Source organism: Babylonia areolata, chromosome 21 (assembly GCF_041734735.1).
Source record: "Babylonia areolata isolate BAREFJ2019XMU chromosome 21, ASM4173473v1, whole genome shotgun sequence".
NCBI classification, from domain to species: domain Eukaryota; kingdom Metazoa; phylum Mollusca; class Gastropoda; order Neogastropoda; family Buccinidae; genus Babylonia; species Babylonia areolata.
Window position 1 is genome coordinate 26,453,298 of NC_134896.1, and position 16,086 is coordinate 26,469,383.

The following is a 16,086-nucleotide window of genomic DNA, read 5'->3' on the forward strand; positions in this document are numbered from 1 at the left end:
ATGAGATTCTCTTAACCTTAGCTGTGCACCATAAAAAAAAGACAGGTCTTCTAAAGCTCAAAACTTGTTCAATACACACACTTTGTTGAACCTATGTTCTTCTTGGGCAAAACTTAAAACATAAGTATTGTCTTTAAAACTTATCTTTAAAATCAAATAAGATCTTGAATTTAACATTTTATTATCTTTTAAGGCATGTTTAAAAATATTTTTTAAATCACTTGCCTTGCTTCTCAGGTCAAGACAACATTCATATCTTTCTCAACTTTCAAAGCAACATGAAGGTACATTACTTCAGTAGAATTAATCACAAAATCAAAGATTTTGAATATAACCATTTAAAACTAGAAATACCAAAAAATATATACCATCTCATCAGGAATCTATATGAAAGGCATTGTATTTTGAGTGCCAGGTTATACGTCTCTCGATGATTCCTCCTCGGCCACATAGGTGAGGTTGTAAAACCCCTTCTGGGTCAACTTTTAAAAATGAATTTTACGATTAATTTCATGTGGAACATTTCACAGCTGTGCTTTATTAATTAATCACTAACTGACAGCTTTTAGAGACCAGAGTCATTTTTTAAAAGACATAACTGACCGAAAAGAAGGGATTAACCTCGCGTTTGATCAACGAAGTATGGAAACAGGGAAGCAGTACAGCAGTTTCTGTAGCATGAAATGTGTTATTGACACACAAAATGTGATGCACAGCAAAGGTTTATGAGAACACAGTAGGCATGACCTTGCCAAGAATGCTTTTGGTGTCCTTGGTTTATATGCATCAATTACACTGTCGAAGTCAATGACCACTGAGTGGAGAGATGATATATTACATCACTTAACATCTGATTCACTGATTTTAGAGGTGTTACATTGTTTACATACTGTTAAAGAGGCAATTTTCTCTGTCTCAGTATTCTCTCTCTCTCTCTCACACACACACAAACTGTGTAAGTTGTCCCAGTTTCAACAACACTCATGGTAAATGATTTTTTTTCTGGGAACTACATTTTATTCCTCACTCAGTTCTGCCCACTGCCACAGGAGAAATGGCCAAGAGCAAGTGAGAAAAAGAGCGACAGCAAAAACATGCACAACACAGTAAACCGCTACAGGGCTGTCTCCAGACAGGGTATCCAAGCTGCGCCTCACTGCCGGGATGCAGTTCAATGTCATCAGCCCTGTGCTGCTTTGCACAGCCTGAAAACTCTACTGACACACAGAGGTGATCTGTGAATGCTGACAGTGGACTCCAGGCTGTAACAATGTGTGCTCCCAAAATACTGACAGTGACTTGTTATGTTGCATCGAGGACGGTTAGTGCATTAACTAGGCTCAAACTGTAGGCACATGGATTTAAGCTGTACTGAGGACAGATTGTGCGTTTACTAGGCTCCAAAGCAATAGTAGGCATATGGATTTGTGCAAGTGGATTTAAACCGTGTGTGCATTCTATACTGTAATCAATGAACTTAACTTCTCGAATTTTTCATCATGATTATTTCAACAAATTCATTGGAGACTCAAATTCACTGTTTGTCAACAAATATGAAAGAGCTGTCACAAATCTTGGTGAGAAATTTGGCCATCTGAATTCTTTCCCAACAATTGATTTCAGTGAAAACAGATCTTGCAAACATTCAACTAAGGTTCAATCCCCACCCCCACCCTCATCCCCTCCTGTGAAGTATTTGTGCTTTCTGCTTATGAACTGAACACTTAAAGTATTAAATATCTTGAACCACCGCCTCTATTTTGGCTGCCCTATATGCTGTGGTAGAAGAGTGAATCCCTTTTTTCTTCTTCTGCCATGGACATGAAAACATTCCTACTCCTAGCTATTTGGCCTGGCTGTGCAAAACTCACCCTGTGCAGTTACAACTTAAACTTTGGGTTGCTCATGTGCCTGCTACTGACCATTTAGTCTGCTTAGACTGACCTCCTTTCGCATAAGTGTGCGTGCAAACAATAGTTTTGATGGTCTCAGTTTCCTTGTTACTACAGTGCTTGTGCAGCCAAGTTTTTTTTTATGGTCTGCTTTGACTTTGATACCATGTCTGGAGACAGCTTTTCAACTCCACCTTGAGAACACCTACAGAACATTTCAAACACAGGAATACAGCATCATGATATGACTCGTTGACAAGGTATTAAAAACATAATGAAAAGGAGGAAAATGAACTGCTCCAGCTACTCTAAAACATTCTGTCACCACAATAAAAAATATTTCATCAACGAGACAACAGGACTATATCAGTAACCATCAAAAATGGTTTGTGTAACCAGGAAAAAAATTTTAATCCCAAAAATTTTAATACATAGCTTTTCAGTTTTCTCTGACTCCACATCTAAACATGGAGACTCCAGTTCTTTGGTAAAAGTGTCAAGAAAATCAAGAACATTAGCTGCGTCATCAGTCATGAGATTGCTACATTCTGTTCATTAACAATTCTCTAAAATAAAAATTACATGATTTTGTAGTAAAACAACATAAGACGTTCAGAACTAAAATCAACTACAATCATAGAATAAATATATTTATATGTATAAAATTATCAGGGACAGTAGTTTCATCAACAGAACTGAAAAACCCAACATGAACCTGACCAATACAATATCTAGTACCAACATCAAAACAGTCGACACACCGATGGTATTCTGATTCGTGGGGAGGGGGCAGGACGTGGTCACGCCCACGCTACAGAGTGATGTGTAGTCGAGGGGATGATAAGGGTGTGGCCAATGAGCTGCTGCCTATTCCTGCATCAAAAACGTACATAACCTCTCTGTGGCCAACACATGACAGGACTCGGAACACCAAATATTGGCTGGCCCTTCCACACACTCCCTTTGCTCCGCGGCAAAAGAAATAGAAACCCCGTACAAAAAAGTCACTATATCATATGGGGGAAGAAAATGAAAGTAGTCGCTTGACCATGTGAGACACTTCAGAGAGCTACACTTTGACACAATGAACGATGAGAACGGTACTTTGGCAGTGAAATGTTGGCGAGAGAGACAGAGAGCAAAATGGCGAAGGATGATGTGTCTGCTGTACCTTGGGTATTTCCATGGTGACGTAGGTATGGAGGGCGTCTCGTATCTCCTCTTCCTCCCAGCTTCACGTCAGACCTTTCGCCTGCCAGTTGTTTCAGGTCACAGCTTTTGTGTAAAGTCTATCGTCTTACAACATCCCTGGATTTACCTCTCGCACACCACTCCCCCGAAACTCCCCCCGCCCTTGTAGTATAGACCATGGCAACTCTATCTCCACCCCCTTTAGGCATCCTCCCCCTCCCCTTCTTCCTCATCCCCCTCTTCTTCATCTTCTTCATCCACTTCTTCCTCATCATCTTCTTCCGCCTCGCCATTATCGTTGGTATGCTGTCGCTTGATATCATCGTCGTCTTCATCGCCATACAGCTCCTCCAGTTGCTCGATGCAGGCAAAGTTCTGCAAGTGTTCGTCGGTCAGGTCCGCGTTTCCAGGGCGCATGACGAGAGCACTCCTGCACCCTGCTGCCACTGCTGCTTCAGCCTCTGCAACACACACACACACCCTGCCAGTCAAGTCAAATCAAATCAAATTATGGTGCTTTGAGCCTTACCAACTACAAAGGCCACCTAAAAGCTATCGCCATGTTAGCATTCAAATCTACACTGCTAGTCTGCCTGAGTCCTGGGCTCTCTCCCAAAGTGAAACTGGTTTGTATTTCTGACAGCAGATTGGAACTGGTGAAAAACTAACTAAACAAGAAAAGGCAATTCATCTTCTTTATGATGCACCCATTTTGGAGCACAAGCCTTCTGGTAAGTAAATAACCTTGTGGACTGGACCAGGGAAAAAACCTTTTATCCCATCAGCTGAAGCAGTGCACCCTCCAGTCATCTTCAAAGCAGCTTGAAAAATCGACAGATATGTCAATGTGAATGTCTTAGCACAGGAGTCAGAAGGGGATATACATTATAAACTGCATACATAGCAGGGGTGTGGGGGACTTTCATCACACACATGAACACACAGAATGTTTCCGTTTAATTTCCAAGTGCAAAAGAGGAAGTTGTATATGTTGCATGAGAGACTGAAAAAAACAACTAAAAAAAGAAATGATTCCTGGACACAGAAGGTTGTTAGCTCTGACCAGACCAAAAGGTGGAGTGTGGGTAATGGGAAGGGAAGGGAAGGTGGAGTGAGGGCTGCCATCTAAACTCTGTCTGATGTGAGATGGAGTGAACTGACCCATTTACATCGCTGATTTTTCCTTCTCCCCATCTGTGCAACCTATGCTCTTGTCTGACAGCACTGGGGCTGTTTAGGGAAAGGGAGAGAACTGAAGTTTCTTTCAGCTGTGCTGTCAATGTTGACATTAAAACTACATCTTTCAAAATTATATCCACCCGCACAGACAGGAACTCAAGCTGTCCTACGTATACTTTTGGCACTGCAATATTGAAAGTGGTTTCCTGTTGTTAGTATCACAAACTGTTCTATGTTTGTGCTTGGCATTGCAACAATAAAGGTGGTTTCCTGTTATTTTTAAAAAGTCTCTCAAAACATCTCTTCCATTCTGCCTACCACCTTATTAACCAATGTGCTGGTTGGTTTCCTGTTGTTTTTTTTTTAATTCTCAAAATACATCTCTTCCGTTTTGCCTACCATTTTAATCACCTATGTGCTGGTGGTTTCCTGTTTTTAAAAAGTCTCTCAAAACACATCTCTTCCGTTTTGCCTACCATCTTAATCACCAATAAGCTTCTTGCACTTCAGGTGGTCATGTGTGTGCATGTGCAGCTGTATTTGTTTGTGTGCACACACATTAATTCATCGTGTACTTGATGCATGTATGTTTATGTACATTATAACTTTTTAATATAATTGCTATGAGCTCCCTGCTTGGGAGTTCAGTTGTGACTGTGAACAGTCTGCACCGTTATATTTTTGTTTACTTACTGTCTGCAAATCTGCTTGTAATAATCCTCACAGCCTTCAGAAAATTTGACAACCGCCACTTTCAAAACATCTTTGAATCCCATTTCAGACAAACCATATGTGACATTCCAGACAAACGATTTGTGGCATTCCAAGATCAGTAATCTCAAAATAATTCAGCAGGAACAGGAACTAGTCACCTACCCTCAGGCAAGTCTGTGAGGAAAAGGATTTGTTCTGGTTGTTTGTTGATCTTTTCAGCAATTTTCTTGTAGCTCTCCATCTCTGTCTTCGGCCCTACTGCTGTGTCAAAGTAACCTGTGAACACCTGAAAGCATGTAGATAAACTTAAGTCACAGTGACAAGCACAACATCAACAAATCAATCAAAGTTACATTTCACAATACAGTGAAGTCCGGCTGTAGTGATAGACCCATGTAGTGATAGTCCGGCTGTAGTAATAGAATTTCTGGGTCCCGGTCCCAGTTGTTCATGTTCTTTGTTAACTTAGTCCGGTTGTAGTGATATTTTTTCAGGCCGGATATAGTGATAGTCCGCTTGTAGTGATACTATTTTCAAGTCCCGGGGAAGCTTAAGTCCGGCTGTAGTGATAATGTTCGAGAGTAATCTCCCTTTACCAAAATGGCGAGCAAACGCCAGCAACGCAATGTGCTTACCCTGAAGCGGAAGATTGATCTCTTGAAAGACATTGAAACAAAACAACGTACACAGACGGAAATAGCGAAGAAGTACAAGGTTGCACAGTCAACAGTATGCACTATTGTGAAAAATGGTGAACAATTAAAGCAGAAGTTTTATAGTGGTGAGACGAGTGCGAAGAGGAAGCGCGAGAGATGCCCTGGGGAACCGAAAGTAGACAGTGCACTGTTGGATTGGTTTCGAATGGCAAGGGCCAACAACATGCCAGTCAATGGCTCTGTGTTGCGGTTGAAGGCAGAACAGTTTGCCAAGGAAATTGGGTTGAGTGACTGGACATGTTCCGAAAGTTGGGTTAAGCGCTTCACTGCTCGACACGGCATGACGTTCAGAAAAATCAGCGGTGAGAGAAACAGCGTTGATGAGTGTGCCACAGATAGTTGGGTCAGTGATGTCCTTTTGCCTCTTCTAAGCGAGTATGATGAAAATGACATTTTCAACATGGACGAAAGTGGACTTTTTTGGCGCCTGCTGCCAGACCGCACATTTGAATTCAAAGCAGAAAAATGTCATGGGGGGAAGTTATCCAAAGAAAGAGTCACAATAGCGATGTGCTGCAACATGACAGGGACTGAAAAACGTCCTCTGCTGGTCATTGGAAAATTCCGTTGCCCTCGCTGCTTTAAAGGGATAAAGAATTTACCAGTGACATATGAAGCCAGCCCACGCACGCACGCACGCACACACACACACACACACACACACACACACACACACACACCGGCTGTTGAACTGCTAGGACGGGGGTAGGTTAACACAGGACATTTGCAAGCCTGACAAAGACGACAGAAGAAACGTCACAAAACGAAATCAATAGTGGTTCCAAAATCACCTTATTACTGCCTTGAAGCTAGTTTACCAAATGTGCCGCCGCATGTAGCAATAAAAGCTTTGAAGATATCACTACAACTACAAGCGATTGGCCGGATGTAGTGATAAAACCTACAAAAATATCACTATAACCGGACGTCCGGATGTAGTGATAAAACCTACAAAAATATCACTATAACCGGACATCCGGATGTAGTAATAGTCCGGATGTAGTGATAAAAAAATTTGGTCCCGAGGGCTATCACTACATCCGGACTTCACTGTACTTAACAAGATCCATCATACAGAAAAAAAGGAACCCTCCCCTCCTCCCCCCAAAAAAAACACATGAACACATACCATCAATACAAAAAGGAAATTTTCTATCTAAAATTACGTTTAAATAACATACAAAATATTTACTTCATACTTTCAAAACTACTGTAACTGTTAGGTCTGCAAACGTTGGTTACAATATTATCACCAACACCATGCATCCTCCCCACATTGTGGCCTGGCTCACTCAGGTCAATGCATATCAATAAACATTCATGGATACTTATACAACATTCTATCCAGAAAACTGCTTTAGGGGCTTTACAAACCACATATTATATAGAACACATTTCATCAATGTTACTTTCACACACCAAAATGCATGCAGAGAGCTAAGGAGATTGTGAAGGTGGGAGGTACAAATATAGTCGTTCAGTGCTCCTTCCAAAGCTAATGCACTAAAGAGTTCAAATAACGGCTTGTATACTACAATAATGCAGCGACATAGTACCAAATGTCATCAGGTTCAATTGCCCAACAGACCAGAATTTTTAGTCCCTACTCCACTGGGCTTTGAGTGGTGGCCTGGGTGCTTGTCTTTCAGACAGGACAGAAAATGGTGGCCAGTGTGCAACAAGCACTTGGTGCATACGAAAAAAACCCAGGGTGATAAACTGTCCATTATGGAAAAATCCACTTTTGATAGTAAACACATACAGTGGCAGACAGAAAAAAAAGGAAGAGAGAGTGGCACTGCACTATGGTGACATCATGCTCTGCCTGGTCTGACGGAGCAACCCCTATTTCATACCGAGACATAAAATAATACAACATACTGTCTATGTGGCAAGCACGTAACTGGGACAGAAGCAACCCAGATTTCATACTGAGACATGGAATAATACAACATATTGTCTATGTGACAAACACATAACTGGGTCAGGAGGAACCCAAATTTCATACTGAGATATAAAATGATACAACATATTGTCTATGTGGCAAACACATAACTGGGTCAGGAGCAACCCAAATTTCATACCGAGACATAAAATATACAACATATTGTCAATGTGGCAAGCATGTAACTGGGACAGGAGCAACCCAAATTTCATACCGAGACATAAAATAATACAACATATTGTCAATGTGGCAAACACATAACTGAGTCAGGAGCAACCCAAATTTCATACTGAGACATGGAATAATACAATATATTGTCTATGTGGCAAACACATAACTGGGACAATGAACGAATCTTGAGGAGCAGTTACAGCTTAAAAAAAGATAAGGCAGCATGGAAGGGGACGGGCGACTTGATGATGTCAGGACAATTTCAGGTAAAAAAAACAAAAACAAAAAACAAAAAACCCAACTATGCAGGGATGCGAAAGGAACTTACATCGGTGATGTCTCCCTCAGGCTCGGGGAGGTTGGCAAACAGCAGTTTCTGGGCCTCTACACTGCCTGAGGAGTAGACATACAGCAGGTACCCTTCTTCACACAGCAGTCGCAGCATTGGGGCCACGTCTCCAAACACCCTGCCACACACACACAGTGTATACTTATATAAATATATATATATAATATATACACACATACACCACAGAGTTTCACTTCACAGCTGTTGCCAACAGCAAAAAAACAAGTCAAAAAGGTTCCAGCTTTTTAAGGCCATTGGGGCAGTGAATTCACATCATTCAACTGTGTCTAGGGTTTGGAATAGAAAGGCAGGGCCCAAACCAAAATCATTTACCCATTCACACCTGAACTGGAATGGCCAGAACAGCCCAGAACAGAGTGCGATGGCCTGGGGTCGTCGATGGCCTATGCTCCACCAGGAGCGATGGGCAAAATGAATGAATGAATGACCTGTGTGGAGTGAGAAAAACTGGAGTAAAGAGACTTTCCCAAGGACACAACACGATGCCGAAACCGTGCCTCGAACCCTGATCACTGGTGAACACTGGATCTGATGCCCAATACCTAACCAATTCTGCCATTGCGCCTCCACAAAGAAAAGTAAACCACTCAATTTTGTAGCTGCCAGCCTTGTTATGGAAAAAAAAAAATTGTGAGTAAAATGATCAAAAATGGCACTTTCTTCCCCACCATCCTCCCCACCCCTTTTCCCTTCCTCTAGAAAGGCAGAGAAAAGGAAGGAACACAGGAAGGGCAAAGAAACCAGGCCGAACAGATGCAGGCAAAACCAGTTACCAGTTCTGTTGCCATGTAAACACGCATACATATAATAATGACTGAAGATGAAGGATGCACTGATACATTTTATGAATAAGTCATTTGTTTACAGATTCATCCCATCCCCAATCCATTTGTGTGCGTGGATGAATGAAAGCGAAAGAAGTTTTTAGGAAATAAGAAAGCTTGCAGGAAAGAGAGGAAAGATCTCCACCCCCCACCCCACCCCATTTTTCAGCTTTTTTTAGTCTCATTTTATTTTTGCTTGACAACACACATTCATACACATACTTGAGTGCAAGCATATCCTAATAACAAACTTGCCACTGACAAAAGGTAAAAATAAAGTCACTCTCTAGAAATAAAATGATACCATACTATAAATTCTTAAGTGAACAAATTACATGTTAATAATAGACAAATACTAACTGTAATAATATCCTCAGGATTTTGTTAGAACACACAGAAACATAACACATAATGACACATCAGCTGTGTGAGCACACTCATACAGAACACACTGATCTATACTCAACAGCTGCAAAGATCAGAAAATAACCTTTCTTCTGTGGCCTTACATTTACACATGTATACTAGCATGTGTGCAAATAGTGCTGATCCAGTTCACACAAAAAACCGAGCCTTGCCAGACAGAAGGATCGGGAAGGAGAGGAGGAAGGAGGAAAGACAACTCACTTTCCTTTGATTTTGCCCGATTCGTAGGCCTGTCGCCAAATGTGACCTTGCAACTGTTTCAGCTCTGAGGACTTGCGGTCGCTGTCCATCTGCCATTTCACATTTTCCACCACTGCTTTGACTATGTCCCCTTTATCTGCTGTTGCCTCGGGGATTTCCACCACACCCTCCACCCCTTCTGACTTGTCTTTCTGTGCCTGCAACAACAAACATCACAATAATTATTATAAAAGTTATTCATGGAACATTATCTCAGAAGAACTCTTGACAATCACAGTGACAAAGAAGAACAGGGCACTCAGCCACATTTGCTGACTAAACTCTCGTATTCATTGTCGTCACAAGCATTATACACACACTAACAAAGGACTCCCCCCAAAAAATTTTCTTAATACATACAACCCAGCCTCCCCACAATTACCTAGGTCAACTGAAAACTGCTCTGTAGCAATTTTTGTCAAAACAAAAATGGTGACTGGAAGATCATTTTCAAAATCTATAATAAAAACCAGCAAAAACAAAAACAAAACAAAAATGCATCAGCAGACCAACTGTGTATCAGGACATTTTTAAGAGCATACTGTGACCTTGACCTTTCTGTTGTGTTTATGTTCTGGCCATGAATCAGTAATCACTGTACAATAGTGAATGAAAACCTAAGCTCAGCGATATACTTCTAAGATTTCTCAAGTATCAAGTGTAGTGACCTTGACCTTCAAGGCTTCAGTTCAATACAGAATGGTGCAAAATAAACAAACATGTACAGTATTTATGTCAAATAACCCATTCTGGTTTCATGTGGTCAACATGTCACCATCGGTAGTAAGAAATGAGTATGAAGCTCACCATTTTTTTCATTTGATTTGAGTTTAATCATAATATTTGAAATCAAAATAATAAAAAGTTACTAAAACTCCATGGAATGAGTCAAATTTCCTACAAATATTCACTGCAAAAAATAGTCTACTGTCAATCTGTCATCCTTGAATGCAGACAACACAATACGTTAAACTAATTACAGTGGCCACACACACACACACACACACACAGTGACACACACACATTGACACTCACACACACACAAAGTTCTATGTAAAAACAAACAAAAGAAAATACTGCATGTCCAATCCCTCTTTTTCCACCCCCCTCATTCATGACAGCAAAATGCAAAATGAAGCGGATACACACTTTGTAGTTCGTAGCAGATAATATGATAAGTAAAATTCTGATCATAATAATTTTGGTTATGCAGTATCAATGAGGAGTTCTCAAGGCCTGACTAAGTGTGTTGGGTTACGCTGCTGGTCAGGCATCTGCTTGGCAGATGTGGTGTAGCGTATATGGATTTGTCCGAACGCAGTGACGCCTCCTTGAGCTACTGAAACTGAAACTGAGGAGTTCACAAGGCTACAAAGGGGGAGAGCTCTGTACAGAGAATCTGAAAAGAGTAACAACACAGACAGGAGAAAATGTTTTTAAAACTCAAGTCTATCTTAAAGCACCTACATAAAATTTACAAACTTTTTAAACATAAAATTTTTTTTAAAAACCCTCTACTGTTCCCCTTTTACTATAGTTTTAGTCACAAATATAAGCTCCAATATCCCAATATTCTAGCAATGTCAACCATGCTGATGTAATGCATACAAGAACAGTCACTAACGGGTATGCAGAAAAAAACAATCTAACTCTCAGTCACCTGTCTTTAAACTGTTTAACCATCCCCTATCACCAGAACTGTCCACTTCATGCAATCATCACCCACACCGGCCAAGTACTGACTCTGAGGAACAGCTGGAGGCCAAAATAGCCAAGCAGGACAACAAACACCTAGTGCCTGCAGGGAGTAATTAGTGACTATTTCTGTAGCACTGGAACTTTGGTAAAGAGGTCTGGCTCTCTACCAAGATGTGCACAGCTGAAACCAGTAGAGTTAACCACTAGTTCTCAGGCCAGAAAGTGTAGGAAAGGTGGAAGTCAGCTCCAAGCAAAAGGCTGGGGGAATGTGCAAACTAATACTTCTTTTTCTATATGCTGTTTCTTAACAGGAAATGTTCTGCATGCATACAGTGTATCATATTACAAATCCATTCTAAAAACAACAACTATGTTACATCATTCAGATTTCCATCTTTTCCCATCTGAAAAATGTGGCCACCAGATGTTAATCTGGTTTCACTCTGCAAGTTTTCAATCTTTTTTAATTGCTGGTATATATATCGATATCACTTCACATTACAGTATTACTATATGATCTATATATACTGTTTTATGTACTGCAGAGTGTACTCATGCAGAGTATAACATACAAAAAAAATTCATGTGCTATAACAACAACAACAAAACAAGAAAATAAATAAATAAAATAAAATGGAAGAAGTGAAGATGAAGTTTCAATGGGGACATAAAAAGGCTGAGAGGTCTACCGTCTAGGCAGATGACTTGCCAGTTTCTATACTACTAGTACTACTACTACTACTATATATCTGATGATGGGAATGAAAACAACGGAGGACGCCAAGACAGTACAACACTTACCAGTTCCCTGAGTGCACAGATGTCTTTTAGCGTGTCAGCATCCTCAATCTTGTCTGTGAGGTATTTCTCAACATTGTCTCGAACATAAGGAAACAACTCGTCCTGTTAACAAACATAGAGGAAGATTTTGACACAACCTTTTTTTTCTTTTTTTTAATTTGACAACAATTTCTAATTGTATTTGAACAAGATCATACATTTTTATTTATACCAAATACACAAAACATATACATACATAATAATATGCTCATATTCATAATATAAATTGTACATGGTGTACACCTCAAATGATAATCAGTATTTCAAATGATCAACGCTGAGCTAACTCATTTGCATAATTCAAAATAAATCAATTTTGAGCAAAACACCAACATTTGCACGTAAGATTTCTGACAATTAAAATATGGGACAGTTCTGTTTTAAGTAAACAAGGCCACACTGGTCATAGTGGAAGCATCATTTCACTGCACAAAAGATTCAATACCTACTAAATACACTCCATTAATTACTGTTTAAATGGAAGCAATAGATTTATGTATACTGTGTTTGTGTGGTGAGGGGTCACAAAGGTGGTGGGGGTGTGGGGGAGGGAGGGGACAGGAACCCCCCAAACCACTACATTAAAATGGCACCATGTTATGGTCCTGACTTCAAGGAGTTTTTTTTCTGGACTTAATCATCCTGATTTCTCTATTTCTAAATTGTTTTTCTTCACCACCCTAGTTTTCCTATTACAAAATTTTTCATTTGTCAAGTTGTTACCTTCAGATCTGATGTATTCACTTTCAAGAAATTAAAGTCAGTCAATGCTTTTGACTTTCAACTCTCATTTGTTCTGCCTTGAACTCTTTCCTACTTCCACTTCTTGTGCACACTGCAGTGAGTTGATTAACCATGTCAACAGTACTTCTAAAGTTCACCACACCAACATGTGACAACCCCCACCTCAAATGATGACATCAGGGCCTCAACATCAACACCACCTGAAGATATATATATATATATATGTATGTATGTATGTATGTATGTATGTGTGTATGTATATGGCAACGAAACAGTGACCGAACCATTAATGCAAAGATTCTCGTTTATAATTCTGATAAACAAGTGCTTCCGATGATTCATGACAAAGGAACTAAAACTGCTGATCAGTATAGTGTGGTAACTATGTTCAAGTCTGATGAATAAATAAATCTAATAATCTTTTTACAGAAAACTTTAGAGTTGTGCTCAATGAGAAATGTATGAATGATGTGTATAAATTACTTCCACTTCAGTCTGGGAAGTTAAAAGAATGGATGAAAAATGTTAAATCAGACCACATAGATTGATATAAATTTATAATCCTTATATATTAATAATACATTTAAAAATTTATTTTTTAAGCCAATTACTGAATTGTTTTCAGCTTTTCACTTTTTAAGGATATTCTGCATTTTCAGCAGTTCAGCCAGTCACATGAGTACCTTACTTCCCTGCAAACAGAAACTGCCTTGATATGCATTCAAAGCAATATTTCAGCATGCTTTGGCTCAATTATGATGCAGATTTTTGCTTTGGGTAAAACAAAGTTGTTGAACATGTCAACATGACTGCAAGAATACAGAAGAGGTGGCTAGAATTTTGTTTTATTTTCTGGGCAACATTGACAATAGTAAGTACGAGAACATGACAGAAAACAAAAGTAATGTTATCAACTGGAGAGATTCTGTTTATCCTGATGAAGATTACATATGCTACAATTACAAAGTACATCGGAAAGCAGTGGCAGGACCCTGTAGAAAAACGACAATATCTTTAACCTTCATTTTGGGGTTTTCATTTACTCTGATTTTTTTTTTTTTTTTTTTTTAAATGTGATTATGTTTGTGGGTGGGGTGGTGTGTATGTGGGTATGTGTGTTTATGTACCACAGAGTTGATGTTCAGAACAAGATGAAAGTGGAAGAAAACATCAGTGCACTTGGTTATTTTGTCAGATCGATTTGCAAATATTTTAGCATCATTTCCACCAATATAACAGCTGAATTTTCTCCCCTGCTTGGGAGTTATTCTGTCAACACTGAACATTCTACATTCATTTTCCTTCAAGAAAACATATTTCTACATACTTTTGAGGATTTTTTAATTTTCTGTTATTTTATTTTCATGCGTTTTTTGTTTGTTTGGTTTTTCTTCAATCCAAAAATTACAAGTAGTTCTGGAAGTCAAAGGGTTAATTTTTAAGGTGCAGTGGAATAACTTTCTTATCAGTTACTGAAGACCGACTTGCGAGTATGTGACCATCACAGGAGTTCACCAAAACGGCTAAATGATGTAAATCAAAACAAAACATTCTTCAGCCACCAAAACCTCATCATTTTACAAATTTAACTTCAAACGTGGCATTCATCTCCAATCAATGCGGACAAGGAAATGAATGCATTATTGAGCGGTCACCCCTTCTATTTTGCATAATTTTTATCCCGTTAACAGTCTGTATGCCGGCAAGTTGGAAACTGCAGAAACTACACTGCGTTTCAGAATGTCTTACATAGACAACTGTGCAATTTATCTTTGCACATTGTGATGACACAAAATGTGTGTTAACGAACTCGTTAATTTCAGCCATTCGGGAGTGTGTGAGTAACCTCGTAAGCTGACAGAAGGAACACATAATCCACTAATTATGATTATGCTAGAAGTAGCCCTCACTATTTGCATTCAACCCTTCTCCCCATCTTCCCAAATGGACTCGTCCTAAAACCAGTCACATCCAGTCTTGGTGCCAGGAAAAAAATATTATAAAAAAAAAAGGCCGGTGTCACGTGATGAGAATCGTCCGTACGCGGCTTCCTTCAAACCCAATCACTTCAGCATGTCATAATGTTGACAAATGGCAAGCTATGCCATTTGCTGCTGAGACAAAGTAGTTGATAATAAAACAACTGTTATCCAAATGACTATCCAAAAATAAAATATATTACATAAATATACTTCACAATGCAAAAAAAATCAGTTCATAGTTGGATGAAATGAAACGGCATGCACTGGTGCAGCAACCAAACCTTATCACATCGGATCAAGATCGGACTGCCAAACTATTTGTTATGGCAATTTCAATCACCGTCTCATCAGTCAAACAACGAAATGTCGCAATAAACCTACAAATAAATGAGCTGATCAATTCATACTCTTGCAAAAGTGAGCGAGCATCCTGATACGGACAGCCCAGTATAATATGTACAACATTGACATAAGAGGCCGGCTTCGGTCCAAGAACAGCCTTGATCTTGACCCGATATTTATCAGCATCGAGAGCTTAGCAATTACTTGATACTAACTAATAGTCAAAAATATGTACAAGCAATGACAACAATAGCAACGCAAAACCGGAAAATATAATATAACGCATCTTCCGCGAAGACCGCAGTGCAACGACTGAGTCCGAGTCAGAAGCTCTCTTGTGGTGCTTCATCCAATTCCAAGCAAATTTTGTTGCATCCCGGTTGCTGATGCTTTTTATTTTTTTCTAATCTTACCTTCACGAATGTGATAGGAGTCGTGGTTCCTTCGATGTCGAAAATAATAGCTTTTATTCCACCTAACAGGGATTCTGCTTCAGTAGCAGATCTTTTCTGCGGCGCCATCATTTGTGAGGCTGTGGTGTCTGAACAACAAGGCCCACTGAACAAAGACTGTCGGAGGCTGGCTGTTCGTCTGGCCAGGTGCGCGCACCATTGATCGACCAAGAGAGGGCGCTTCCAATTTGCCTCGCTTGGAAGTTCGTGGTTCTTCATTCAATTGATATCACTCCTGATGCTAAATCAGAATCTATGAAGAAAATAAAGATTGTTCAGTAGATTTATTTTATTTTAATTGTTTTTACGTTTTCAATAAAAGAGGCTAGTTTTTCTACATAAATTAGTCCTCAGAAATTA

At 39.6% G+C, this 16,086-nt stretch overlaps 1 protein-coding gene across 1 annotated transcript; it reads right to left on the reverse strand.

Moving 5' to 3' along the window:
* Positions 1-956: 956 nt before the first annotated feature.
* Positions 957-15,901, reverse strand: LOC143295742 (enolase-phosphatase E1-like). Its single transcript, XM_076607364.1, has 6 exons — positions 15,688-15,901; positions 12,168-12,269; positions 9,630-9,826; positions 8,137-8,275; positions 5,139-5,262; positions 957-3,544 (listed from the first exon to the last, which is right to left on the reverse strand). Exons 1-6 carry the CDS (start codon positions 15,796-15,798, stop codon positions 3,285-3,287), a joined length of 933 nt encoding a protein of 310 aa, XP_076463479.1. The 5' UTR covers positions 15,799-15,901; the 3' UTR covers positions 957-3,284.
* Between the last annotated feature and the right edge of the window lie 185 nt (positions 15,902-16,086).

Excerpts from the sequence above, each read along its gene's own strand:
- LOC143295742 (XM_076607364.1), bottom strand. The coding sequence starts at position 15,798 with ATGATGGCGCCGCAGAAAAGATCTGCTACTGAAGCAGAATCCCTGTTA. Across the intron at positions 12,270-15,687 it reads CTCCTATCACATTCGTGAAG|GACGAGTTGTTTCCTTATGT; the intron begins GTAAGATTAGAA and ends GTTTGTTAACAG. Across the intron at positions 8,276-9,629 it reads TCGGGCAAAATCAAAGGAAA|GGTGTTTGGAGACGTGGCCC; the intron begins GTGAGTTGTCTT and ends TGTGTGTGGCAG.